The sequence below is a fragment of the Tinamus guttatus genome, unplaced genomic scaffold, assembly GCF_059628265.1.
Source record: "Tinamus guttatus ecotype Peru unplaced genomic scaffold, ASM5962826v1 Tinamus_guttatus_pri_ptg000030l, whole genome shotgun sequence".
NCBI lineage: Eukaryota > Metazoa > Chordata > Aves > Tinamiformes > Tinamidae > Tinamus > Tinamus guttatus.
Window position 1 is genome coordinate 1571500 of NW_028288564.1, and position 27290 is coordinate 1598789.

The 27290-nt window shown below is 38.6% G+C and overlaps 1 protein-coding gene across 1 annotated transcript in view; it reads left to right on the forward strand.

The window, feature by feature from the left end:
• Nucleotides 1–22681, forward strand: part of LOC148596123 (opsin-3-like) — a 47217-nt gene extending 24536 nt beyond the window's left edge. Inside the window, exon 3 of the mRNA XM_088529964.1 lies at nucleotides 22346–22681. Coding sequence (XP_088386090.1) covers nucleotides 22346–22681 — 336 coding nt within the window. The remainder of the gene's footprint in view (nucleotides 1–22345) is intronic.
• The last annotated feature ends 4609 nt before the right edge of the window (nucleotides 22682–27290 follow it).

A 27290-nucleotide genomic window follows, 5' to 3' on the forward strand; every position in this document is an offset into this window, starting at 1 on the left:
ATGAAGCTGAGGGTTGCTATGGTGTGCCCTGATCTAAGGCAGAGAGGTTTGTGAGCACGGGTCTGCAGATATGATGTCTGAGGGTGATGAGAAAGGAGCCTACGACTACTGCAACCTTGACCATACACCCTACAGCAAATTACATCTGGTGCTCTCTACCTCTCAAATATTGGCTGAGGGCCTCATCATAAACCATCCCAGCACAAAACTGCTGGGGAGCCAAGCATGCTAAGAGATAAGCAAGCTGGATGATCAGGGGTTGAGAGGCTGATCTTATTTCAAGGACATAGATATAGCCATTCATGTCTTGAAAAAAATACATGCCTGATCCATGTCTGTCTTTTCCAGAGAGGTTTCCTTTTAATCTAGTTTTAAGAAAACTGGAATTTTCTTGTCTTCCCTAAAGGCAGCTTCTTGTATGAAAAGATTCTGTGTGCACATGAATTTCTAAATTTCTGGCTTTTTTTTTCCCTGTTGACTTCTGTGAACAATTGTGAAAACTATTTTAAATAAAGCTGGTTGGGAAATAGACTTTCTGGTCTCTCCCAGCTTGAGATTTTTGGAGGAGAGATTTCTTGTCTTGAATAAGGATAAAAAAAAATCTCAACCACATTATTTTTCACAGATTAGGAAACCAGCAGTGTTTTTTTTTTTTTCTTCACATCATGCTCCACTAGGATGTTCAGATGTTGTAAAGTCAAGAGATGTTGTCTCTTCACTCTGAAACCACTCAAGGTCTTGGTGCTCTGTGAAAGCAGCTGATTAGCCAACAGGACATGGCATAAGAAAGTCTGGAAATTCTTGCAGCTGACGAGCTACAATTCCTGTTATTTCCAGAATCCTGAATACAGTATCTCTGTGAGGTAGCAGAAAGGAGGAATTTTATATCTCTGGCAGGCAAACTGTCAAGAAGCAAGAAAAAAAAATAGGATTTTTTTTTGTCTTCCACTAGAAATGTGCATGTTCCCACAGAATATTTTCACTTTTGTGAGTGAATTTCCTAGAGCAGAAACGTTGCACTAGAATAATTCTGACTTTGCCTGATTTCTGATCTACTGTCACAAGTGACAAAATAATGGCAGAAATTAAGGAGTTCAAGAGGTCAAGCAGAAAATGGCAGTAATATTTTAAACACAGAGATGTCTATTTTAGGCTGCATTTTATTCTTATTTATTAAAAAAAAATCAACAGCAATCTAAGTGCTTTTAATTAGGCAACAGCCTAAGCTTTGGTAGTATAAACCTACTGCACTCAGTATGCAGTCTATCTCAACTGGATTGAACACAAATTTAATGCCAAACTCTGATGCTTCACCATAAAGTTTGCAAATTTTCTCTAGAAAACCAAATGCAGTTTGGAGCAGAGACGAAGGGGTTGTTTCAGTACAACCACGGCAGTCCTCTGGCAAAGCATAAATCTTTTTCTTATAAATATGGCAGGGGGATAAGAAAGGGAGGTGGGAGTGGGAGGACAGGAGTGGTAGTCAGTTGGGGTTCAGGGCACCTCACATCAGTCACAGAGCTGCAGCTGGGCAGATCCAGAAGCAAAAACCCTCTGATCTGCCTAGCGCTGCCTCAGTCAGAGTGAAAACAGGCTGTGCAGAAGAGAGTAGAAGCTTTTACAGCTTTTTTAATTAAGTTCTAGCATATGGCTCTTCAAAACATCTGGTCTTCCTGGAAGAAAACAGATACCATTCAGGCAATTTCCAGTTTACACCTGACACTTTTAATTTTAGAAGGAAGCTGCCTCAGTGAGAGAGCATTTATTCTGAACCTTCCCAGGAGAAATGATATGGATCTATCATACCACAGAGAGTGTGTCACATCTCTTATTACTAAACACTTTATTTATTTGAACTTCATTAATAATAAGTGGAGTTTTCAAGCGAACTCTTGAACTGCTTACCTACAGAGATCTTCAAAATCACAGGAGTCTATATGCAGTAAGTCCGTACCCCACTGGACAGGTAAAGGCTAGGAGAGGAAAAGATACAATAAGTTGCCCGTGTTTCCTTCAGAGAAATGTATATGAAGTATATTACTTCATTTCTCAAGGTATTTTTGAGAAGACAGCACTTAATCCATTGACTTCCCTAACTTTTATATTCCATACAGCTGTCATTGTAACAACCAATGTCCTGTTTGTAGCTTTGATTCACTCTTCTTCTTTTATTACAATTTCATTCTTGCAAAAAGAGTGAAAGTTCAGTCTTCCTTTTTAAGATTTCTGGATCTAAGACATCACTTTTCTGTTAGATAAGCATCTTCCTGCCATGGTTATTCTTTTAAAAAGCATACACTATGTACACCTTAAAACAATGAAAAACTGTCTTTGGATTGAGCTAGGGTGATTTTAACTTACCATGAATGAGTAATTGTTGGTTTCTAATAGCACAGGTGACATCTGCTAAGCAGTTAGATTAATCACAGTTGAGTACAGTTGATAGGGCTGCCTCTAGGGTATATTCCATACCTTCTGTTGTATTTAAGAGCAATAATCTAAATTCAAATAGGAGATCTGTTGTCTAAACAGCTTCTTAGATAATAAAAGGCATGTGAGATGTTTAATTGGAGGATCCTGTTATTATCAGACAGTTTTGCTTCTAGTCACATAAAAGGGGGTTGAGCGACAGTATTGTGGTGTTTTAGAAGGCTGTAACATCCATTTTATCTTATAATGTAACACCTCTCCGGAAATCAACCAGAACGTATGGAAAGAGAAATATCCACTTCGCTGTGATCTTGCTGGCTTATCTCTGGGCTATTAAATATTAATCATAAACAAAGTATGAATAAAACCACCTGCATAGAAGTAGAAATGAGACAAACCCATAAATATTCTGAGACGAAGTTGAAATAGAAGAAAGTTCCCATGATAAATGGAGCTTGGTCTGCCCTGTGAGCACTGAAGCACATACATATCAGCAGTCACACTGAGCATGTTTAAAGCTTGATTTTAAATTTACAAAACACTACAAAAAAGCCATTAACTTGCAGATGAATATTGCAGACGAAACAAGACGAATATTGCACTAGTTTCTGATCATAGATAATCTCTATATAAGTACCAGTAGCATTTAACTCTGTTCTGATACCTTCAGAAAGAGCTGGACCTGAAAATACACCCACCTTTGGAAAAGTCACTGGATAATTCAACTGGATATTGCTTTTCTGTTTCACCATTTGTATGACTTGCAGGCACTCACTAAAAGCCTGTTCTAATACTTTCATCTCCCTTGCTTGTTGAGTAAGTTGAAGATATTAGTTCAGTCTAAATGTCAAGTTAAAAGAATTGACTTTCATATCTCTTCAACATGGTCTTTTCACATCAATCTCTGAGCCCTTTGTGGGAAAAAATTGTAGCTGCGATTGGCAATCTGGTTTTGGCCTTTTATTAATTGTGTGCTACTTGTGGGAACTCTTTCTTTTTGTATGCTTTCTTTCACTCTCCAGTGGTGAGAAAGCTCTTCTGCCCCACTCGTACCTTTGTGCTCCGTGATGGTCAAGGCTCAGTAGGAGCTTGGTCATGTGACTCTGACACATTTGGGATTTGCTCAATATAAAAGTAAATGGATTTACTTTGAGCTCCTTTGCTTTCTGAGTAAGTTCAGGATGTTAATTCAGTCTAAATGTCAAGTTAAAAGAAATACAATTTCATCTTGCTGAATCATCTTGTTAGCTCAGTATTCTTTTTGATTTGACCTTTTCTTGCGAAAGTACAGGTATTGCTCGATTACTTTAGATTTGTTCAGAACAACTGTGGGATTTTGTAAGAAACTTTTCTTTAAGGCACTCTTTTCTCTCGCTGGTGGTAAAATTCACAGTGGACAGAATTAACAGTGTTTCTGACATTAGACATTCCAGTTTCCTTATTGCACTCTGATGGATTCTTTCAGGACAGAATCCAGAAATGAAAATGTTACAAGTGAGCTGAATGTGTACTATAATGAGTATTTTACGGATATTGACTTGAGTAGACCTGTTAATAAATCTTCGCTAGAGGAGTTTGTGTCTTGATTCTGTCCCAGACATATGTGAGATGCCTTGAAACTGGAATTAGAAAAATTAGAAGATTATTTAAAGTATCTATGTTGCTTCCCTGTATGTAATCAAATGATATGTATCACTGTCTCAAAAAAAAAAAAAAAAAAAAAAAGCCCGGCCAGAATATCTAAAGCAAAATCAGACTGTGGTAACACTGTCTGAGGTACAGTCCTTTGTATAGTGAGAAGAAACCTTAACAATGCATATATAATCAAGGCCTTTTGCATATCCCTCTTCAAAGACACCTTGGAGTTAGTTTTCCTAATTTTGTGAAAAATTCTGTGTTCAGAATAACCATGAAAATAATTAGGTTGTTTATGGGGTGTTATGAAAGGAATTGACGGCAAAATCCCCAATCTTCTTATACCATTGCATAAATTTATATGCTGTGTGGAATTTTGCTCACCTATTTGAAAAAAAAAAGGATATTGTCTTTTTTTATGTGCCTTTTCTTTTTCTCCTAAGGACTGTGACCAGAGCTACAGAACCAGTGACACTCAAGAAGTGTTTATGTAGTGAGAAAAGCATCTTCATAAACCACTGTTAAAACATTATCTACTTTCACTTGTGGTACCACATTTGAGAGTCATTCTACATTTTGGTTTGCCTGTCATTCGGGTGCTCATACAATATTTGTATGCATTAAGAGGAACTGCCATGAAACAAAACAAAAGCATGCTCATTAAGCCAAAAATAGCTGTTCTGAAAAATCAGGAGTTTTTAGAGGGCTCTGGGTATGTCCAATCCTGTTGGACAGACCATCCCTTTCACTCTGCTATACAAGCAAATACAGGCATTACCCTAGAATAGATTTTAGTGATAAGATTTACTGATCTCATTTGTATTCCAGGTTAAGTCATAATCAGTATTGTTAATTAGCTACATTTGTGATTCTAAACATAATCACTTGTTTTAATGGTAGCTGTCTTCAGTTTCTGAAAAGCAACCTGTAAAGAAAAACAAAGCTTAAGAAGCTGTGTTTCTTTACGATGGGTTTTCGATGTTATTTTAACTTTTATTTTACTTGCTTATTGTTCACATTATAAATTCAGTTCTTGCCTACCCTAGGAAGCTTATTTAAGGATTAATAAGAATTCACCTCCAAAAAGGATCATTAGATTATCTAGTCTGCCAACCTGTGGTCAGAATGTTTCACTGAGATGCTACTCTTCATTTGAACTGATATGATGTGTTTGACAAAATATAAGCCCATCTTCCAGAAATACATCGATCCTTGATTAACGGAATTTAAGAAAGGGAAATTCTATTACTTCCTCAGAAAATCTGGTTCATTGATTAATCACTCCAGCTATTAAAAGTGACAAACTTTATTCCTTACATAGTTTCTTTCTCACTTCAGTTCTGTGGTATTGGGCAACATCTATTGTAAAAAATCCTTTACTCTTGACGTTTTCCCTGGTTACCTGGGGGATTATGACACTAATAACTAGCAATGTGTACCCAGATTAAATAGAATGGAAAAGAGTACTTACTTACTTAAATTTACCATTTTATTCATCATTGGTTCTTCATGGTCAAGTTTATTTACTAAAACAATTAAAGCAGAATCCCTGTGAAGAATTTAACGCATTATCTCTTTTGGTTGATCTGAGAGAGTTTACAGAGTGGATTTAGTCGACAGATTAGGAAAAAGGCAGGAATGTTGCTTAATGTGTCCTTTATCTTTAAAGTAAAATTTCTTTTCAGAGTTTTTAAATGAATAATTAACAAGCAAAAGAAATACAGACTCACATTGCTTCTTTTGCAGTATGCTTTTTGTAGAGGCAAAACTAGAGGTGTAAGTACAGTTCAGAAACCAATCACTAAGTAAATGGTCACCTAATCATGAACAGTAACTGAGACAAAAAAAAAAAAACTTAGGAAACATAAGCCTAGAAAGCAGCACTCAACTTCTTCAAGCTAAAATCCCAAACTCCAAGAATATAATATGACTCAAGCAAGTAAGAAGGCTGGTCCGTGTACAGTCCCTCAGAATTCCCTGGTTATACAGGTCACATGCCTCTGTAGAGATTTTCATAAAATAGATTATTCGGTACCCAGACTTTCCCATTGCTCATTCCCCTTTCTACTTTCCTTCCCGTTTCTTTCCATTCCTTTAATTTTCCTTTCTTTTCTGCTCACATTAGTGTTGATCAACAGAGACCTTGCTGAAAATGACTGTTGCCATCTAAATTCATGAATACATTAAGGCTTGGATGACTGGTCAGGTTTACTGATCAAAGGATCCGATAGAACTATGTCCCTAGTCTCTATGTAAGGTTACACTTGGATTTCTCCTGAGCAAAAACTACAGGTGTACAAGATGATAGGTACTTAGCTATAGATTCAGTGGTCTCACTGGTGGAAGATTATTTTGTTATCTGTTAAAGTGCCACCTCACTATTCTAGAATTATATCCGCTGCATACAAATATAAAAATAGGCTAAAGAAAAGTCAGAATCTTGTTTTAACTGATAGAAGTCAGCTAGTGTGCCCTTCTGTCACCTCAAGGTATGCGGGAATACAAGGCAAATAGCTCGAACTGATACAGTGTGATAACAAATTTGCTGCTTGGGAATAAAGTTTGAAATCTACATTGACTGTTTTCAGTTGCCATCACTACTCCTTTATTCTTCTTGTTCCCCTATAACCCACAAATCTGTGCTACTTGAAGAAATCGCTTACAAAAGTGCTTCCTGGAATATTACAGCAAAGTAGCAACAATACAGCAACTAGGGAAAAAAAATGTAGGAAGAGCAATATTATTTAGAACTAAGGTTCTAGTAGCAGCTATCATATTTCCAGGTCATTTTCTGATTACTTCAGTCCTTTTCTTACTGAAATTCTTTTCCTGTCATGATAATTCTAGTTTATAGGCTCAGAGCACTTGGAGCTGTCAAAATTCAAAAGAATGAGTGGTATCAAAGCCAATATAATGTGAGGGACTATTACTGTCTTTCATTGCTTTCTTTCAAAGAGAGGATGCTTATCACAAACCAGTAGTCTCCCACATTTTATGTTATATATGATTACTGACCAAATATAAAACTGAAATAGCGCTTGCTAAATAAACAGTTTTTGTAAAGCTGCATGTTCTACTTTTTACATGTACAGCATCTATAACCCATGAAAAACCACTGTCATTGACTGACAGAATAGTTTACATATGTGTTTCAGCACTATAATCTGTACTACGACATTTCTGCAAAGGAATTACAAGGATTTATCCCAGTGTGGTGAAGTTAATGCAGCTCAACAGTTTTAAAAATATTTGACTTACTCTTAGAAATGCCAGTAGGTTTCCAGCAGTGCTATCAGTTCTATAAAACTGTCACTTCTACCCTAAGTGATGCTGGCATCTCCATAGAAATTGCTGACTTTAAAGTAGGCTTGGTGAACTTTGTTTCAGTGAAGAACAGTGGAGGCTCTTGCAAAGTCATCTGCAAGTTTGCTATAGACAGACCCTTCTTGGATGAATATTCTGTGCTGTGAGCAAGTTTTGAAATTGTGCAGCATTTGCTGGTTTAGGAATTGCTTAATCTCATGTTGGAAGTAGTACAAAACTATCTTTGAGAGGAAAAAAAAATCAAAAAATTGTTTTTGTCTGTCTTCCAAATTATATGTCCATATATATACACTATTGTGGCTATGGCCTTCAGGGGTGGATTAATATTTTTTCTTGATGTAAACAGTGCACACAGAAAAAAATACCATTCTAGGAATAAATAAGTATATATAGATAGTGAAGTAAAATATAAATCTCAGGAGAACCTCTTCAGCATAAAGTGACACATGCAATGTCTATTAGAGTGATCATTTATTCTGGAATGCAAGCAGACTGCAATGCTGAAAAAAAGATCTAGGAAAACTTACAGCTGAAGTATCCTCTAGCTTAGTATTTTCATATAGACATTGTAAGAAAAAGTCCACAACTAGAGCACTTGTATTAAGATACTCTGCTAAGGGTATATCAGAGAAGATAACCACTTCAGTATCCACTGAAAATTCTGCAGCACTTGCTGTAGAAACATCAGAAAAGGAATTTTGTTTCCTAAAGATCCAATAGTTGCATTTTTTTTTCCAATTACTCCCTTTCTGTAGATACCCCATTAAGTCGTGGTTGAGTCACTCTAATTGGGAGATAGATTTTTTTTCTTTTTAATTTTATTCTTGCTCTCACTACTTTAGAAGTCCTTTTGGAAAAAAAAAAAAAAAAAGGTTTTCAGTCTTTTTGCAATAGAATGCTCCAGATCAGAACTGCCAACAGAAATTGGTCAAAATTTGGTCCCATCATTTACATTTTCATAGCACACCTGACCTATTGAATTAAAAAAGAAAATAGTATTTGTGATGTAAGTAGATTTAAGTGCAGGTTTTTTTGCAACATGGATGTTTAAGGTTTGCAAAACATGATCTATGAAACAAGGATAATGTTAGCCAAGAGAAGTAAAGGTTGAGAACAGGCATGTGAACAGCTTTCCCATATATAAAACTCGTCTACTAAGAGAAAAAAAAAAAAAAGGTTATGATTAATTAATTATGGTCCCTTACATTTAGGGAAAGGCAAAAGGAAACAATCTATAAAAATTAAGCCTCAAATCGGAGATCATCAAAAGTTCCTAAGGATATAAATAGTGTATCATGTAATTGAAAATTTAGGATTAAGAGATCTCTTTTCCCGAGTAACTCTCAGGCTTGTAGGTATGCTCACCCTGCCCTAGAGTGTGTGATGGAGAAGGAGAAGAGACAGATACCACTAGATCTCGTCAGGATCCTTCCAGCCCTCTGGCTCTATTATTTTAAATGCTTAAAATCCAGGGCAGTCACAACATTCATTTGCAAGAATTATAATACAAATTAATCAAAGTAACAGGAAATTTGCAGTACTGGAGTAGTTTGTGGTAATACAAAAAAAAGGAAATGGTAGAAAAGCAGACAAATTCAATCCTTTGACTCCACCAGCTGCTATTCATTTTAATGTGCATCTGACAAAGTAAAATAAACTTCCAGCATGCCAGATTTCTGAGTATGTAAGAACAGGAATAGCCTCAAACATTACAAAAACGGCTAATTCTGTCACATTTGACATTTTTTTGAGTTAGTTGCAGAGTACTTTATGACATATTATTTATACTTTTTGACATATTTAAGCGTTCTTCTTGCATTAGGAAACATTTATTTCCTTTTCAAATGTTGTCCAACTCCAAAAGATGGACAAAGGGAAAGATCTGACTGGATATGAAGTAGTACAATCATGTCAGACACTGAGAGAATAAGTCAGAGACATCTTGTTAAAAAAGAAAAAGGGATATACATGTCCTGTCACACACCTTCACTATATTTTGTAATGACATTTCCTTTAAAACCTATTTTTCCATACTTGTATGGAATACAAAAATACCTGTAGCGTGTTTATAATAAACATGTTGGTAATAATACACGTGTTGGTTTAAAGAACCTTAGTTCTTTAGTTCTTAGTTATTAACCTCACCTAACTTGAAGATATCTAAGTTGTAAGCTTCTCTTTTAAGGCAGTTTTCTGGGATGCTGATATAATCAAAAGAAAGAAAGATAGAGAGGGAGAGAAAGCTTCTTCCACATAGTGGAAGTCCTATTTTAGGATCATCTGAGCCTACATCACCAAAACTGTATAAAAGATTCCTGTGTGCTACTGTTTCTTGTCAGGACTTTTCCTACTTATCAGCAAAGAATAGAGGGTAAGTGCCAGCATCCGCACAGCTGCAAGATGACAGAAAATAAGGCAAACTTGAAATATTTGCCATTAATTTTGCGGCCTTGTGGGGTCATATCTATACCTGCTATTCTGCCATACCTAGTTACATCATCAGTTTGTGAAAACTGATCACAGACAAATATCCATACTGTACTGCATAACCTTCACCTTCCTAGAAAAACAAATGCCAGCTCATCTGCTCCTCACGGGGAGGTGTGTGTTCGTGCAGCTCAGGGACCGCTTTGTATTCTCATGTGCACCTCGTTCCAGAGATGCTCTGCCTTCCTCACCCATCTAATGGTAAGGGATGTAGGAAGAGGATTACAGAGCATTTAGTAAGGGATTCAGTCTTGTTTATTCCTGGATTATTCTGCACTTAATCATAGCCTTCTAGAAGCTCAAATAACTGCACTGTCAATGACTGCCTTGCAGGATAATTTATTGCACTCATAAAATTGCAATAATGGTTCTGCTTACCTTGCTTTTTACTAATATAAAACAAATATGAAACTTTCCTACAGCTTAAGTACAAGCTTCCTAACTGAAAGTTTTAAAATGATACATAATTTATAAAGACTGTCTTTATTACATATGCTACAGAAAAGGAATTCATCATCATTTTCTGTGAGCTAGGATAAGCGTATATAAGCATCCAGACTGGATATAACTCACTATGCCTATTTCATCTAGCTCATTCTCTCTGACATATCCGAGTGGGAGGTAGGGAGACCTAACATTTTCAGGTACAACACTGTTCTGGATACACACACTTCCGAGGGAAAAAATAGCAGATGTATAGACCTTAGCTTTGAGCTTATTGCTTAAATTTAGTTCCTCTAATTTAGGATTTAACATACTATATTTTCCCCACTTATTTGTCCAGTATAATGAAAAAATGATGGTGTGCTGTAAGGAGATGAAAATTCAGCAGAGTGTTGGGCCAACCTCGCAGGGCTCTCACCAGAGAGAGAGGAACTGAAGACTTCCAAACTTTGCAGGGTCACTTTTTTTTTTTTTTTTTTTTTTTTTTTTTTTTTTTACTGAATGCATTTGTATTGTGATGTGTTTGTAATAATTTGAGAGAAAGAGTCTCTCACAAGTATGGAGAAGAATGCTTTCAGGCCAATTTGGGCATCATCACTAGAGCCAGGAGAATAATTAAAGATGCCAATGAAAAGAGAGTGTGAAGCCACTTTAGGTATATATTCTGTGAATCATAGAGTCATTATGTTTGGAAAAGACCTTCAAGATCATCGAGTCCAACCATTAACCCATCACCACCATGCCTGCCAAACCATGTCTCCAAGTGCCTCATCTACACATTTCCGCCTGGGACGGTGACTCCACCACTTCCCTGGGCAACCTGTTCCAATGCTTCACCACTCTTTCCATGTAGAAATTCTTCCCAATATCCAAACTGAACCTCCTCTGCTGCCACTTGAGGCCATTTCCTCTTGTTCTGTCTGTAGTTATTCTGGAGAAGAGAATTTGACATGCAAATCCAAGCACACATATTTGGCTTATTTAAATATAAATAGGTAATTCAAAGGTATGCCCAGGTGCCCTTGCTGCCTTTCTGTCTTGTTGAGCTCTAGAAATTTTCTTGGACTTGGTGGAGGATGTGTGTGTTGGGCCTCAGTAAAGCACAGGAAAACTTGACCATTCCCCCCAAAAACAAGGAATTGTGGTTGGGTGTATTTTTTTTTTAATTCACACTCCAGATATAGAGGAAATATTGGTATGTCAAGAATAGGATAGGAAAGGTTGTTGCTGTTAATCTCATTCAAGAGCTGAGCAGGGCAGTGAGCCATACTTGCATCATAGCTTTCTTATATGTATATATGTATGTATATATACATATACACACTCACACATACATAGACTTTCACAGAGAAGGCAGAATAGGCAACCCAAACTTCAAATACAGATTTGTCCAAATAAGAATTAGGGAGAAGGTTTTAATATACTCTGATTCTAATCAAATAGATTTTCTGATCTCAGTTGGCATTTACTCTTGTATTTATTGTCCTTGATAATTATAACACACAGGGTGTTATTTCCCGCTTTAATTTTATTTGTCTTTCCAAACATTTTTCTTGTTACCTATGATAAAACACAGTTCTTCCCTTACATGCAGAGCAATGTGCAATCCATTTCCTAAATAGGTAGTAGGATCTTATTGCTTAGCATCAAATGATAACTTTGAGATCTGGAAGATAAATTTTACACCTGTCAATTCATTGCTTTTTGGAGAGCCCAGCCGTAGCAGCAATTTTGCAGATATACATTCTGCATGATGCTTTATCTGGAAGAATGTACACAGGAACCAAGACGGAATTAATGCCTGATATTTCTCCCTTCTGCTCTAGAAATTCTTTGATGCAAAATACACTGAAACCAGCTTTAAAAATGAGAAAGATATTTTCACTTTTCACTTTCATTTCCTTTACATTCAGCTGGGCTGCTAAATCAGTCCAAACCATTGCAAAAGTTATTAAAATAAACAAAGAAAAACAGAAGTTGGTTATTGGAAAAGTAAACCCATTACAGGTATATTCTGTTAAGAAAAATTTGAAGTAGAGGAGTTGTAAACAAAACTATTGGCTCAATTTGCTGGAAGTGGTTTAGAACCTTCCAGCTTGATAGCAGGAAGTTATGTTGTTAAGCAGCTCCTAGTAATACTCTTATATCCTTACAAAACTATCTGAATTTCCATTTTATTTCCAGTATCAGATACTTCAGATCTTATATTTTTACCTCCTGCAAATAGAGTTCCTCTGTTTCCCCCTAGTAGATGGATCCAGTAGCATGGGCCTAGGTTGTTCTTATTTAGTTCACTGGCTACTGAATGTCCTTCAGGAATCTGTGAGGTATTTGCTGACAAAACTTCCTGCTTAATTCAGCCATGCAACAAAACCTTTCAAAGACCAAAGAAATACCTCCTCCACTGTGTTGCAATCAAAACAGACCACAGTCTTTGTCTGTCTTACTATCTGCCTGTCTTACTACAAAAATCCTCTATCTTCAGGATGGCTGGCCATGTTTCTGCACAGAGCCACAGAGGAGTCTGATTTTCTTCCCCAGAATCTTTCCAGATTCAGATTTTTGATAAGTGTCTTCAGTTTTCCTACTCTTTCATCCTTAAAAGACACATGCTTTTCTCTTTTATAATACCTTATTTGGCAAATGCTATCACCTTTTTTTTAAACATATACTACTGTAAAATCCTATAGTGCCTACAATGCAATGGAAAATACTACCTGCATCTTTGTCCCTTTGTGGTCTTTTATGGATGTAGTTCTGTTCATATAAACTTAACAACCTAAATATTAGATGTCCAATGCCGATTAACCTTCTAGCTTTCTTTTACAGTTAAAAGAAAGAGTTAGGTACTTTGAAAGACCTTTGCAGCTTGTGCTGAAAGCAGAGAAGTGCATCTTGTTTTTAAAGTTCCTTTCTACCTTCATCATCAGTAGGATATAATTTGGTCTTTATGTTAATTCATGCCAGCGTATTCCCATTCATCCCATTAATAGGAATGTCAGTTGGTGTGAATCAAGGCCAGTTATAATACGCTCCCTAGAACTGCATTTAAACAAGCAGCCAAGTACCAGCAAGTAACATACACTGTGGTTGCCAATGGTTGGACAACTTAAACTTCATGGCTTCAAAGGGAAGGGGTTACGGTCTCCCCGTCTATTACAGTCTCCCAAACTGTGTAGGGAATTTGAAGAAGTAGTGTAAGACGTGTTAGATGTAAAAAAAAAACAAAGCAAAACAAACAAAAACTCAAAACAACAACCTTAGTATTTTATATGACATATTTTTGATCAACCTTTTGATAGAAAATAGATTAGAATTTAAATAACTTTGAACATAACATTTGAAGCTTCATGCACTTTGTTTTGACTATATCTTCTAGATAGCAAGCACACCTCACTGCCCTTTCAGTTTCCATTTCCCACCTATCTTATTTTCTACACGTCTTTGATTTGTTTCAGGCAGCTAAGTGTCATGGAAGTGCTGCTGCAAATACCAGAGACAGCAGCTGTATATGCAGTCTTCCCATTACTGAAGGATATACAAGTGATATTTTAGAGAAGTGCATATCATCATAAACAATATATCTGCTTAAATGAGTAGCCAGGGCTGCCGATTCCTTAACTTTAAGATGATTGTACTTCATCTCAGAAAGTATTTTTTTCCCTTATTGGACTTAGATTTTACCATTTCTGAATTGTCTTTGTTGTTGCTCTGATGCCTGCGGGCTGTCTAATGAATCAGTCCCTAAGTGTGAGCCAGTGTCTTCTGGGGCTGGGCTGTTTGGTTTGACCTCCTCACGAAGTCAAGCAGCTTCTCCCAGCTGCCTACTTCCACTATAAGGAGAAAAAAAAAAAAAAGCCCCAGCTGCTGTCTGGGTCTGTCTGGACAAGTTGCTGAAGGGGCTATGTACATGTTGCCCCTATTTGAGGCTGGTCAGATGTGAGGCAGCAGCAGACCTTGCATGCTGTGTTGGCCACTGTTGAACTGAGTGGATAAACTAGCTTGGTGGGAGGCTGAGTGTGTAATCTGGTCTGAGCACTGTGCCTGCTCAGCTTTGACCTGGAGCTGGCTGATGTCCTGCCAGCTGAGCATGGGGAGAAGCACAAGCTCATGTTTTTGTAGCTATTACCTTGATTAGTAAGAATGTAGCTAAAGAGAGAGAAGGGAATATCCCCATTTTAGGAAGGTATGGATTTATAATATACTTGCCTTTCTAAAACTAGACTGTTAGGTAAAATAAGTGATAGCCCTGGGTAATACACCATTAATTTTCTCATGCATGTTGATGCTAGAAAATCCACAGTGAGGAAAGGTCAGTTTAAAATCATACCCATTGTATGGATGAAGAATGTGATACCATGAGTTTGTTTAGTGCATGCAAATGTGCTTAATGTGTAAATCCAATTACTCCTAATAGTCTTTTAGCTAGTATAGTAAAAGAATTCCTGCAACTAAACAGGAGTTTAGTATTTCTTAACTCCACAATAGAGCTTTAATGATAATGGTAGCAATAACATTTCAGTGTATGATGCCCTAAGTAAGTTCAGCATTTACAGCATAGCTTCACTTTAACTTGAAACATTAAGATGACTGGACCCATTTCAATAATACTTTTTCCCAATAAATCCAGATTTCAGCTGATAAAATATCTTTCATATGGACTTCAGTAACACTAAAATAATTAAAAATAAATCCTATATACACACACACACTCATATAATTTGCCTATGAGTGATGGGAGCACGTACTATGTGCTAGGACTTATATCCCAGACCTTTTAGGAATGACTTATATATATATATATATATATATATGTTTGATATATGTTTGCCTGGCCTTACAGGCCACTTGCTCACAACACAACTTCTCTCTCTGTACACCCATTAGTTAAGCCTTTCCTAGTACAAGAGGCCACTCTTAAGTACCTGAAGTGTCACCAGAACCCCCCAGATCCCACTGTTCATGTCCAGGTAAATCTAAAGTGAGCTGAGCAAGAGTTGTAGGTCAAATACTGGTCTCTGGAGCATAGGAAGGGGGAGGCTGGCTTTGGCCTGTCTTGGCAAAGACAGCATTTAGGGCTCTTCAAACATGTGGAGCCAAGCGTGGCCTAAGGAAAAGCATATCCAAAACAATATATTTGCTCCCATATTGTTGTTCAACAGAGTTAATGTGTTTGGAAGTGCTGGTTAGCCTTCTGCAAGGGAAAGGACTCATCCTTTCCTTTCTATAAGGTAAGCTAAGTAGATGCATCTAAGTAGATCCTTTCCCCTATATCCCTGTTGTGAGAGCCCATAAATTTGCCAACGCTCTGGCTGAAGTTCCTGGCAAAGTAGCTGCTACAGCAGATATTTGGGTTCCTATTTTTATAAGCACTAACCTGTTAGCCTCCCTTGTTACTAACTGCCTCCATTTCCCACTGTAAGTTCCTCTTTCAATGGTTTATTCCACACTTTCACTAGCTGTGTTGAAATTTTCTGTACTTTGTATGGAGTTCTCCAGTTTCTTCTTTCCCAGTGCATGAAATAGTACCCTGTCACATGGTGAGGTAAATATCTGGTATACCCTGTCAGCTTGGAAGGAGGACGCATCTTTTGATGTCAACCAAGCAATGTGTCACTTAGACCCGCTTTGGGCATATTTCTGCCACTGCCAATCATGAAAACTCCCATGGCTTTTCCTATGCTCTCTGGTCTATCAAATCTAATGCATCTGCTCAGTAGATCGCCATAATCATCTAGATAGTGTCTAGCATGTCAGATTGAGTGGAAAAGCAGGGGGAAAAGGATACTACATAGATATGGTTACAGGACAAAACAAGGAGAGAGCTAATTGTGTCAATCTTGCACTCAGTGCCCAAGTTCAGACAAGCTTGTCTGCAGCTACCCCAGGCTGATTTCTCAAGTTTCAACCAAAGCACTTCTGCCGCTTCCCAGAATGAAGCTATAGGAGATATCATTCCCTCATTAAAAAAGAATCTCAAAAATTAAAAAAAAAAAAAAAGAAATTCCTTAACTGTAATGCCTTTTCTATGTCAGTACAAGCAAACTCCCAAATTTGGCAGGAGATGGCCTTTGTCCCGGAGAAAAGAGTTTATCACATAACCACAGAATCACAGAATGCTTAAGGTTGGAAGGGACCTCTAGATAGCATCGAGTCCAACCCCCCTGCTCCAGCAGGGACACCCAGAGCACGTGGCACAGGGTGGCATCCAGGCAGGTTTGGAAGATCTCCAGAGAAGGAGACTCCACAGCCTCTCTGGGCAGCCTGTTCTAGGGCCCTGTCACCGTCACAGGCAAGAAGGTCATATAGAGGTGGAACTTCCGTGTTTCAACCTACACCCGTTACCCTCGTCTTGTCACCGGCCACCATGGAGAAGAGCCTGGCCCCATCCTCCCTACAATCACACCTCAGATACTTGAACATGTCAATCAAATCTCCTCTCAGCCTTATTTTCTCCAGACTAAACAGGCCCAGCTCGCTTAGTCTTTCCTCATATGACAAATGCTCCAGTCCTTTAATCATCTTCGTGGCTCTCCACTGGACCCTCTCTAGAAGCTCAATGTCCTTCTTGTACTGGAGAGCCCAGAACTGCACCCAATACTCCAGATGCGGCCTCACCAGAGCTGAGTAGAGGGGCAGGATCCCCTCCCTCGACCTACTGGCAACGCTCCTTTGGATGCAGGCCAGGATCCCTTCTTGGCCACGAGGGCACATTGCTGCCTCATGGTCAACCTGTTGTCAACCAGGACTCCCAGGTCCCTCTCTGCAGAGCTGCTTTCCAGCAGGTCAGCCCCTAATCTGTACTGGTGCCTGGGGTTATCCCGCCCCAGGTGCAGGACCCTGCATTTGTCCCTGTTGAACCTCTTAAGGTTCCTCTCTGCCCAACTCTCCATCCTGTCTAGGTCTCTCTGAATGGCAGCACAGCCGTCTGGAGCGTCAGAGACTCCTCCCAATTTGGTGTCATCTACAAACCTGCTGAGGGTGCACTCTGTGCCCTCATCCAAGTCATTGATGAACAAGTTGAAGAGCACCGGGCCCAGTACTGACCCCTGAGGGACACCACTGTCCACAGGCCTCCAACCAGACTCGGCCCTGTTTATCACCACGCTCTGGGCTCTGCCATCCAGCCAGTTCTCAATCCACTTCACAGTCCACTCATCCAGTCCATACTTCCGGAGCTTTCCTATGAGGATGTTATAGCAAAAGCACGTGTTTTCCAACCCTTTTGAACTTATTTTGGTCCCAACAATCCAGATTTTGTGTCATTGTAATGATGTTTTAGATCTTTCATAAATTTTAAAAATATATTGGATGCACAAACACTTTATATCTTTGCAACTCAATTTGACTTAACAAAGCTAGTCTAGAACATTATTTGAATCTACTTTCTATTACCATCATCTGATGCTCTTGTACCAATTGGATGTCCAGACACCAAATGTTTTTTAAGAAGCACTGCCATTTAAATGCTGAAAGTAGTGTGTAGCAATTGCATTACCTTTCCCCTAAGTTTTTAAATAAGACTCATTTTAAGTTGCCTACTTTTTTTTTTCCTTGAAAAAACATAGTTTTTCTGTAGGTCAGGTCAACTTGAACTACATTTTGCTTGAAGCTTTCTAGTGCCTATTAACAGAATTCTTAAAGAAAACATTTTTAAATGTGGGCTTCAAAGTTGCAAAGACAATGGTTCAAAAAGTGAGCAAACAATATAGTACGTGCCTTCAGAAACAGAACTCTTCAAGGACTTCTTACAGAACAATTTAACACTTCTTCAAATCCTCTATCATTTCTTGCTATGCTAAGGTATCCCAGACTGCATCAACTTGATATCATCATCACCCTGATTCTGCTACAGTAACACCCTTTCTCAAGCTGTTCCTGAGCTGGAGGACATCCTCCATCTTCCTGATGTCTTCGAAGTGGTGGCTGATCAAGAGGTTTAGTGCTAAGGGAAGATGACTGAACCTTGAGTCTCAAGTGTAAACATGAGGCCATGGAGATATGGAGTGAGAGAAAGCTAAAGGAGACTGGCAGCCAGAATACCAAGAAAAAGGGAGAATACTCATAATGAGGAAGGAAATGAGTTGTAAAGTTGGGGCATCTAGGTAAACAGGATTTTGGCGCTCTTAAGGAAGATCATATGTTTTGATCCTTCTTTACCTCCTCTGGTCCATTGCTTGCTTTTTGCCCTGCTACTCTATACTTTTAATCTCTTCCCTGAAATGACAAGATAAACGTACTTTTGAAAAAAAAATTACTTCAAAAACATCCCAGAATTTTAACTTTCTCCTTTCCAGGATCTGGGCTGTTATTAAGTCATTATTATAGGATTATAATATGAGGCACTTACTTAAAAAAGAAAAAAAAAAAAAAAGCAATTGGGTATACTGGCATAAACCTGGAAAAAGACTCTGCAAGCTTGACAGTTAACCAAATTTGCTTTCCAGTTAAGTTTGTCTCATGACAAATTATTTTTTAAACTCAATTATAGAAGACTGCAGTTGAAGGTCACCCTTAATAGATATCAGGGAGACATTATCAATGTCCTATTTTAGAAGCAGCTGTGATCAGAGCTTGCTTCTTATTAATTACCAGAGAAAAAAGATGGAAAAGATTGAAGAGAAAAAAAAAAACAGTTACTCTAGTGGATTCTTTGGTGTCTAATTTGAGTTCATCTTACATTATTATTATGGATCTTTCTTCTCTAGTCCGATGTGGAGACTTCAAAACCTTTGGTCAAACTCAATCAATTTTACAAGGAAACTATTGGGACCAACAGTCAAGTGAATTAATAACATCAATATATATTAGCAAATGACAGTGCAAGCCTTCCTTGCCTTCCTAGAAAACAACCTAAAAAAAAAAATGAGGGAAATGCCAAAATCCAGCACAATCACCTCACTTCTACACGTTTTTTCTTCCCTTGTCATTTGTCTGTGTTTTATTTATACAGAAGATAAAATCTCTTGGACAGAGATGTTGTCTAAATGAAGAGAGAAAATGTGTTGACTGCTGCCTCTGTCAGCGTTGAAGACCTTTATTTGTGCAGGCCATGGCTACCTGGGTGTTCCTGCAATATTAATGGTTAATATTAAGTTTGTAATATAGCTGCAGCTAACGCTGTGGCTGATCTTGCACTTTATAGCTGCACAAAATTCCCATTAGTCAGGAAATATTTATTTCAAATAAGCAATACAGGATTGGAGCATCTATATATTATTAATGATTTTCTCACGACAGAGCAACTGTGAAATAAGCAAGCTCTGTTCTTGCAAAGAAAAGTACAGTCCCATGTGGTTTCAAGAAGGCCAGATTTTATTTTGTAGTTGACATTTTGCAGAAGATAATTAGAAGACAACACAGGAAAAATACTTGTTAATTTTTGGGAGAGTAAGTCTGTGTCTGTTTTATTTACTTTCGACAAGAACATTTCTACTGAAATCAAGGTCAATTCCTCACCACCACCAGCAGACTAGAATTAAAACTAATTAAATCTAAATTAACTAAGTAACTAATTAAACTAAGACTAATTAAAACCAAAAGATTGTCACTATATTATTCTGCCTTTCATATATACTTTTATAACTGCTATGTAATGTTGTTAACTCACACAATCAAATACATCAACACATGCTTAATACAAAAACACCTACAGAGAGGTAGGTGAAGTTTTGAGTATTCACACAACAGTAGCACATGTAAGCCATGTACCTTGAGATTGTAGATGACATTATTTGACTTGTATAATTAATGGCTTCCACCTTTAATTCTATGTATTCATTTACACGGATGTGCTTATCAGTATGCTATTGCATCAGGCTAAATCCATCATTTCAAACTTTTTTTTTTTTGGCTAGATAAATTTTGAACTCTTTCAAGGGAGCTGCCCTTTTGCTTATTTATGCTTGTAGCTTTACAGGGGGTTAGTTTCCTTGTTTGCAGTTTGCTCTCACAGTTTGCTCTCAAGCATTACACTCAGGAGGCAAAGAATCATAGAATCATAGAACCACAGAATCATTATAGCTGGAGAAGAACTTCAAGATCATCGAGTCCAACTGTAAGCCCTTCAACACCATGCCTGGCAAACCATGTCCCTAAGCACCTCATCTACACATTTCTTGAACATTGCCAGGTATGTTCTCCATCACTTTCTGGGGAGTCTGTTCCAATGCTTCACCACTCTTTCTGTGAAGATTTTTTTTTTTAATATCTAATCTGAACCACCCCTGATGCAATTTAAGGCCACTTCCTCTTGCCCTATCATCAGTTATTCTGGAGAACAGATCAATCCTCGCCTCACTATATCCTTATTTCAGATAGCTATAGAGGGCGAAAAGGTCTCCCTTGAGCCTGCTCTTCTCCACACTAAATAACCCCAGCTTCCTTAGCTGCTGCTCCTAAGGTCTGTGCTTCACCAGCTTCACCAGACCCTTCATCAGCTTCATTGCCCTTTGGACATGCTCCATGTCTTTCTTGTAGTGAGGGCTCAAAACTGAATACAGTATTTGAGGTGCGGTCTCACCAGTGCTGAGTATAGATGGATGATCATTAGTCCTGCTGGTCACACGATTTTCCTGATACGAGCCAGGAGGCCTTTGACCTTCTTGGCCACCTGGGCACACCGCTGGTTCATTTCAGACAACTGTCAACTGACACCCCCCAGATCCTTTTCTGCCATGCAGCTCTCCAGCCACTCTGTCCCAAGGCTGTAGCATTGCATAGGGTTGCATGTTGTGACTGAAGTGCAGGACCCAGCACTTGGCCTTTTCAAAACTCATACAGTTGGTCTCAGCCCATTGATCCAGCCCATCCAGATCCCTTTGCAGAGCCTTCCTACGCTCAACCAGGTTAACTCTTCCTCCCAGCTTGGTGTCATCTACAAACTTGCTGAGGATGCACTCAATGCCCTTATCCAGATCATCAATAAAGATATTAAAGAGGACCAGCACCAACACTGACCCCCTGCCAGCTGGATTTAACTCCATTCACCACCACTCTCTGGGCCCGGCCATCCAGCCAGTTTTTCACCCAGTGGAGAGTACACCTGTTAGAGCCATGAGCTGCCAGCTTCTCCAGAAGGCAGCAGTGAGAGACCATGTCAAAGGCCTTCCTGAAGTCTAAGTAGACCATGTCCACAGCCTTGCCCTCATCCACTATGTGGCTTACTTGGTCACAGGAGATCAGGTTGGTAAAGCAGAACCTGGCTTTCATGAACCCACACTGACTGGGCCTAATCCCCATAGCATGTTGTTGCACACATGCTATGTGATCGCCCTCAGGATGATCTGCTCCATAACTTTCCCTGATATCGAGGTCAGGCTGACAGGCCTGTAGTTGCCCAGATCCTCCAAGAGACCTTAAAGAGACCTTAAAGAGGTTCTAAGTAACACTTGGCTGAATACAACATGCAGTTGGTATACTTTGATCTTTTGAGCACTTCCTGAAATCCTACTGAAATGTGTGGATTCCTGGCGGTCTGTTAAGGAATTAACTATATACTTGGGAGATCTGTATGCTGAAATGCCTTTAGAGTCGGTGGAGAGAGGCTGGCTCCATAATGAGTGTCCCTGCAGTGTCCCTGTTTTTTCTCTGTTGGCTGCAAAGATGCTTAAGGAGACCAACGTCAGTACTCTGAAGTTTATCATTGCAAGTATTTCCCAGAAACTCCTTCAAAACTCTCTTAAAATGAGGCTAAGCACCCATAAGTGATCTGTACCCCATCTTATTTTGTCCTGTCATCTTTCTGTTTCTGTTCTACCTTCCACTATGAATCTGGCTTACCTTGGCACATAGCATGATGTGCTGATATAAGCCATTGGCACATCATTATGTCTGCAGGTGTTCCTCTTTTGTCTGGTGGAGATAATGAAAACATTTCCGCAGCTTTGGATGTAGCTTTGTTTTGCTTCTGAAATTAAGATGTTGATTATCATGACTGATCGGAGACCAAGAGTCTCAGCTTGTTAAAGCAATAAAAACAATAGCTCACTTCCTTAAATCCTGTCTTTTATTCACCTTTCACTAGGTTGGAAAAATCCATAAGAATGCTGCCCGCAGAAGAGAATACCACGTACTGTTCATGGTGATCACTACAGTTATCTGTTACCTCATATGCTGGATTCCCTATGGAGTCATAGCACTGCTTGCAACATTTGGTAAGCCAGGTGTGGTGACTCCAGTTGCAAGCACCATACCTTCCATCCTAGCAAAAAGCAGTACTGTTTGCAATCCCATTATCTACATACTTATGAATAAGCAGGTAAGATCTACTATTTTAAAAATGTGTTTCCCTTTTCTGTCATGCTTTTTTGACCTGAGCATATTGACTGCCTGTGGATGTGTCTTTGGGAGAAGGCATTGAGGGGGATAATATCGCTGAAGTCTTGGGATGGAAGTGTTTATAGTCAACATAATATATTGCTAGATAGGAAGAACAGATATAAGTCTGCTAACTGAAATTGCTTGTGTCCTTTTAAGGACACATTGGAGGTTAATTTGTAAGCTGCAGTTTTGCCGAAGGTATTGGCATCTGTTTAGAAGACAAGTACTCAAACATGTTTGTTTGGAGGGAATAAAAAAAAGGGACAAGAAGCGGAAAATATGTCATGACCTTGAAAACAATGTAATGAACAAGACTAGCTGCAATTACTTATTATTTTCCTGACAGATTCCCCTGAAAACAAGTGGTCATAACAGTTAGGACTTTAGGGCCTCCCACATCCCTTCTGCAAAATTTTCAGTTCAGCTACATGCAAAAATAGGAGAACAGATTTTGGATCATGAGTGTCAAGGCCAATTATAAAGCTTTTAAAATGCCTAGGTCCAGTTCAGGTGTCTATTTCTTGTAAATGGCATTTTCAGTACAGAAAAAATGAACTTGTTAATATTTCTGTGCTGACAGCTCTGACTCTGAAGTGTGGTAAATGGTAAAATGGGAAATGTTAAAAGTGCTTTTCAGCAAGGACATTTGTAAAATGCAGCATAGTTAATGAAATACCTTTTTTGATTATTTTGAGTCTTTTAAGGACAGTGTCACAGTGTCAATTTTCTGTTGTCGTTATGTGCAGCATACAATTATAAAGCAGATAAAACTCCTTTATCATTTCTTATTCAGTGTATGCTGGAGCTTACCATTAGTATTTATTAACAGCATGTGATTATGGAACTTAGCCAAGAGAAAAGTGGAATGTAACCAACAAACTTATGCTAACTTCACCACAGCCTGAGCTCACTCTTCCTCTGGTTCATCTAATACAATTTCTTAAAAAAGGAATAAATCTGTTCCTGGAGTTTCAAGGAACTATCCCAGGCAATCCAAGAAACTTCCCTGGAAGAAAAGTATACTGTGGCATTCACACTAAAGGCCGGATTTCATTTCTAAAGTCTAGTCTGACCTAATGTTGAAAAAGTTAGCTACAGCTGAAAAGTGCAAATACTGGAGCAAAAGAGTAACTTCTCTTATGTTTTACAATTCTTACGGAAACTCCTTAACAGCATCCTCTGTCTTAGCTCTTTATGCCCCAAGAATTTTGATCAATGAGGTCTCTAACTTCCATGAGATCATCTGACCATGCTGTCATCACTAGAGAAGGCTATAATAGAGAAGATAAGTGCATTTTGACATTGCCTTCACATGTGCAACACAATGCAAATAGAAAGACTATGGAAGCCTGAGGAGAGACAGGAGTCCTAAAATACATGAACTCAGTGTAGTCTTGTCTGTCTTGAGACATCTCAAGAATAGAATTTTAGGTACAATTATCAGTGACAACCTGGCATCCCAAGGTATGCACACAACTCAAGCTCTTTTTATAAAAAAAAATTCAAAGTTCTCAAAGAATTTATTGAAAACTGTATCTTCCGTAGTATCAGAAGCTTATAAACAGTCATGCTGTGGGTTTGATGAGGTAAGTGAAAAAGATTTGCCATTGGGGAAAACTTGATTAGCAAGAATAAAACCAAGGTGCCTGCACATTGCAGGAATGCAGCAAGCTGTCTGAAAATCAATCTTTCCTTGTAATATCTAGTTTTTGAGCTATAAAGGAAATACTTATGAATGCTTAATTTGTTTCGCAAGATGGAGGTGACTTTTGATCCAGTTTGTTATCTCTTAGAAGAATAGTGTCGGATTTACTCACTATAAGAGAATAATTATGTGAGAACAGTTTTGAGACAAGGCAGGCAGTTTTTTAGCAGCAAAACTGAGAAGATGATTGTGCAAAAATTCAGGAGCACCATGACAAGCAACTGGAAACAGTTTCTTAAACATGCCTGCTTAGTCCGCAGTGATCTTTAACATGACTGATGTTTTAGATTTCCCTTTTTGAACATTGTGAGCTTGGTTCACTCATTTATCACTCAATTTTACACTCCTGTCATCAGTTAACAAAAGCGTAGAGGGACAAATCTGAATGTGTCTTTGAGAGATCATTAATTGCCACCTGGTAGTCAGTGTATGGCCTGGGATTTTTTTTCAGAGTTAGTTTACTTATTGTTGTAGAAATCAGAAAAATAATCACTCCTGAAAAGGAGCTTTGTCAGATTTGGAGTAAATAAATACTTTCCATTGTTATAAATCCAAAATAATAGTTGACATCTTGCATTCATCCACAGCTTTCATCTGCTTTGCAACTATACTAGGAGTAAAATAATTGTTTTTATCTGAAACCGAGGAATGAACTTCACTCAAGAGAGTGAAGCATCCATCTGTTCACCATCCTTTCATAATGGGAACAATAGTAACACCCTCATCAGATGTGTCATGAGTGTTCAACAACACCTCAACTCCTTTGCAGTTGTTCTTATTCCTGTATGTAGATTTAATGTCTCAGGAAAAGCTGCCTTCTGCCCAGTGCTCAGACTTTCTGGGCTTCATATTCAGTTTAAAATGGTTGCAGGAGGCTGGTGCCTCCAAACTCAGAATGTATCTGCCCTATATTCTTCACAGCCCTGTCTTTTGGGATGCAAGATGTCACAGTAGGCGCTTGTGCATTTTATAAAGATACACTGAGAACATGTGGCTTATGCTGTAATTCTTTGTGTGTAAGCTAACCTTTCAGCTTTGCAATATGCACTGAAGACTGCAAAACAGCACTGGTTGACTGCAGCGGTGGTGTTAGCTTCAATCTATCATAAATCATGTTGGAATAAGACTCACAGTCCAGAACACACCTTTACAATAATTCTTATGAAGGCATCGAGGCCCTTGCATGATCCAGGAACCCCGGTGAGAAAGTCTAGTCTTTGCTGTTACCTTCTGCACTGAGCTGAGGTGATAAATCCTTGGTGAAAATGGATTTCTTTCCTGTCAAAGGGTACAAGGCACTCTTCTGTCATTCTTGCTCTGCTCTGTGACAAGAGGGAGGGGAATATACCATGAAAGCAGAATATTGTCTCTGCTGGCCCTAAGCCAGGCAGACATCCAGCGTCATGGACACAGCTGTGAAGCACTAAGCTGCTTCAGGCTGACATGATGTTGTGGGAATAAGCAGGGTGAAGGAGATGAGTTTATTTTTCCCACTAGGCAGATTGACCTGTTTTCTTGCTAGACCTGGTTATTTTGCCTCTTGGCAGAGCTGTGTGTCTGGTGCAATGCTCTCCATAAGGCAGTGCAGAGCAGACTGCTGTGGTAAGTGTGCTGGAGCAATCTGGGCAAGGTCAGCAGGCTTAGGCTTTCCATGCCTCATTCCTTTATAGGTAGAGAGTTACATACATTTGGTCTTTCATCTGCTTTTTACTTTTTTCATTATCTTTTTTTTCTACCACAACTCCCTCTCAGGTTCACATTTGCTTTCTTCAAGCTTCCACCTGAGCAGCCACCCTAAACATTTATCACAGCAGCTTCCACTACCTGAATTTCCTGCATTGTCCTGTGGCAATGTGCTAGCAGGGACCTACACTTCCATGCATGGTGTTCAGGCAGGCATTAAGCATTGACTGAACAGTTATAAGCATCACCATTGCCACCCTGTTACACAGAAGAACTTTCTGGCTGGTATAATAGTATAGACATATAATATAGACATATAATAGTATACCGATGTACTGAGAACCAGAACTCATTAGACAAGTAATGTAATGGTATGGCAGTTTTTAGAGGTTAATCTTATCTTACATATCTGAAGTTCATTTATTTTTCCAGGTGTAGCAGTTACGAGTAGTGAGCACTTGAGTGGGCATGGGTATTGAGATCAAGTGAATATTCATTCTCTGTTTCACAAAATTTCAATTTAGCATTCAGAGAAGCGGGAGTTCACTAGTACTGACTGAAAAAAATAAGCCATGTTAAACCCATATCATTTAAAGATCGACAAGAGTAATCACTTGGGAACAGCTGATCAGAAACCTCTGCTGATCTACAGTAGCCATGCTCCACTGCCTCAGACTAATTACATGATTTCAGGAGTTATTTCCACACATTTAGTCACTCAGGTTGTGCATTCAAGGCTCCCTGGACTACTGAAACTCAGGTTAGCACATCTAATACTGTTTTGCATATTACAAAAAAAATGTGATTAGCAATGTGCTATTTCTGGTGTCAGAAAGTGTTGCTAAGCAAGAGTTAGGAGGGAGAGCGTGAGGTAAGGGATGTATTAGATGTGAAAAGAAGTCCCTGATTAGCAGCTTGATTTCCTCTCTGTCTGTCTTGTTGTATTAAAATCACTGCAGTTATAAAAATAGAAGTTGACCCTGTCATTTTGCCCAAGGATTAAGAGGAAGAAGAGATGCTTGAAAGAATATATACACTCATTTGAAAATAATTAATACCACGACCTTTATATCTTCCAAGGTAATTGAAGGCTGAGTGAGGGCAAAGGTACACAGAAAGAATGAACAAACTAAGCCAGTTGCAAAGATTACCATTATTTCTGGTGGGCAGTGAGATGAGAATATTAATGTACTAACAAGTTTTCCTTAACGAGATCTAGACCCAGCATATTCAATTGTGCTTCTCATAAGTGAGCACTTGC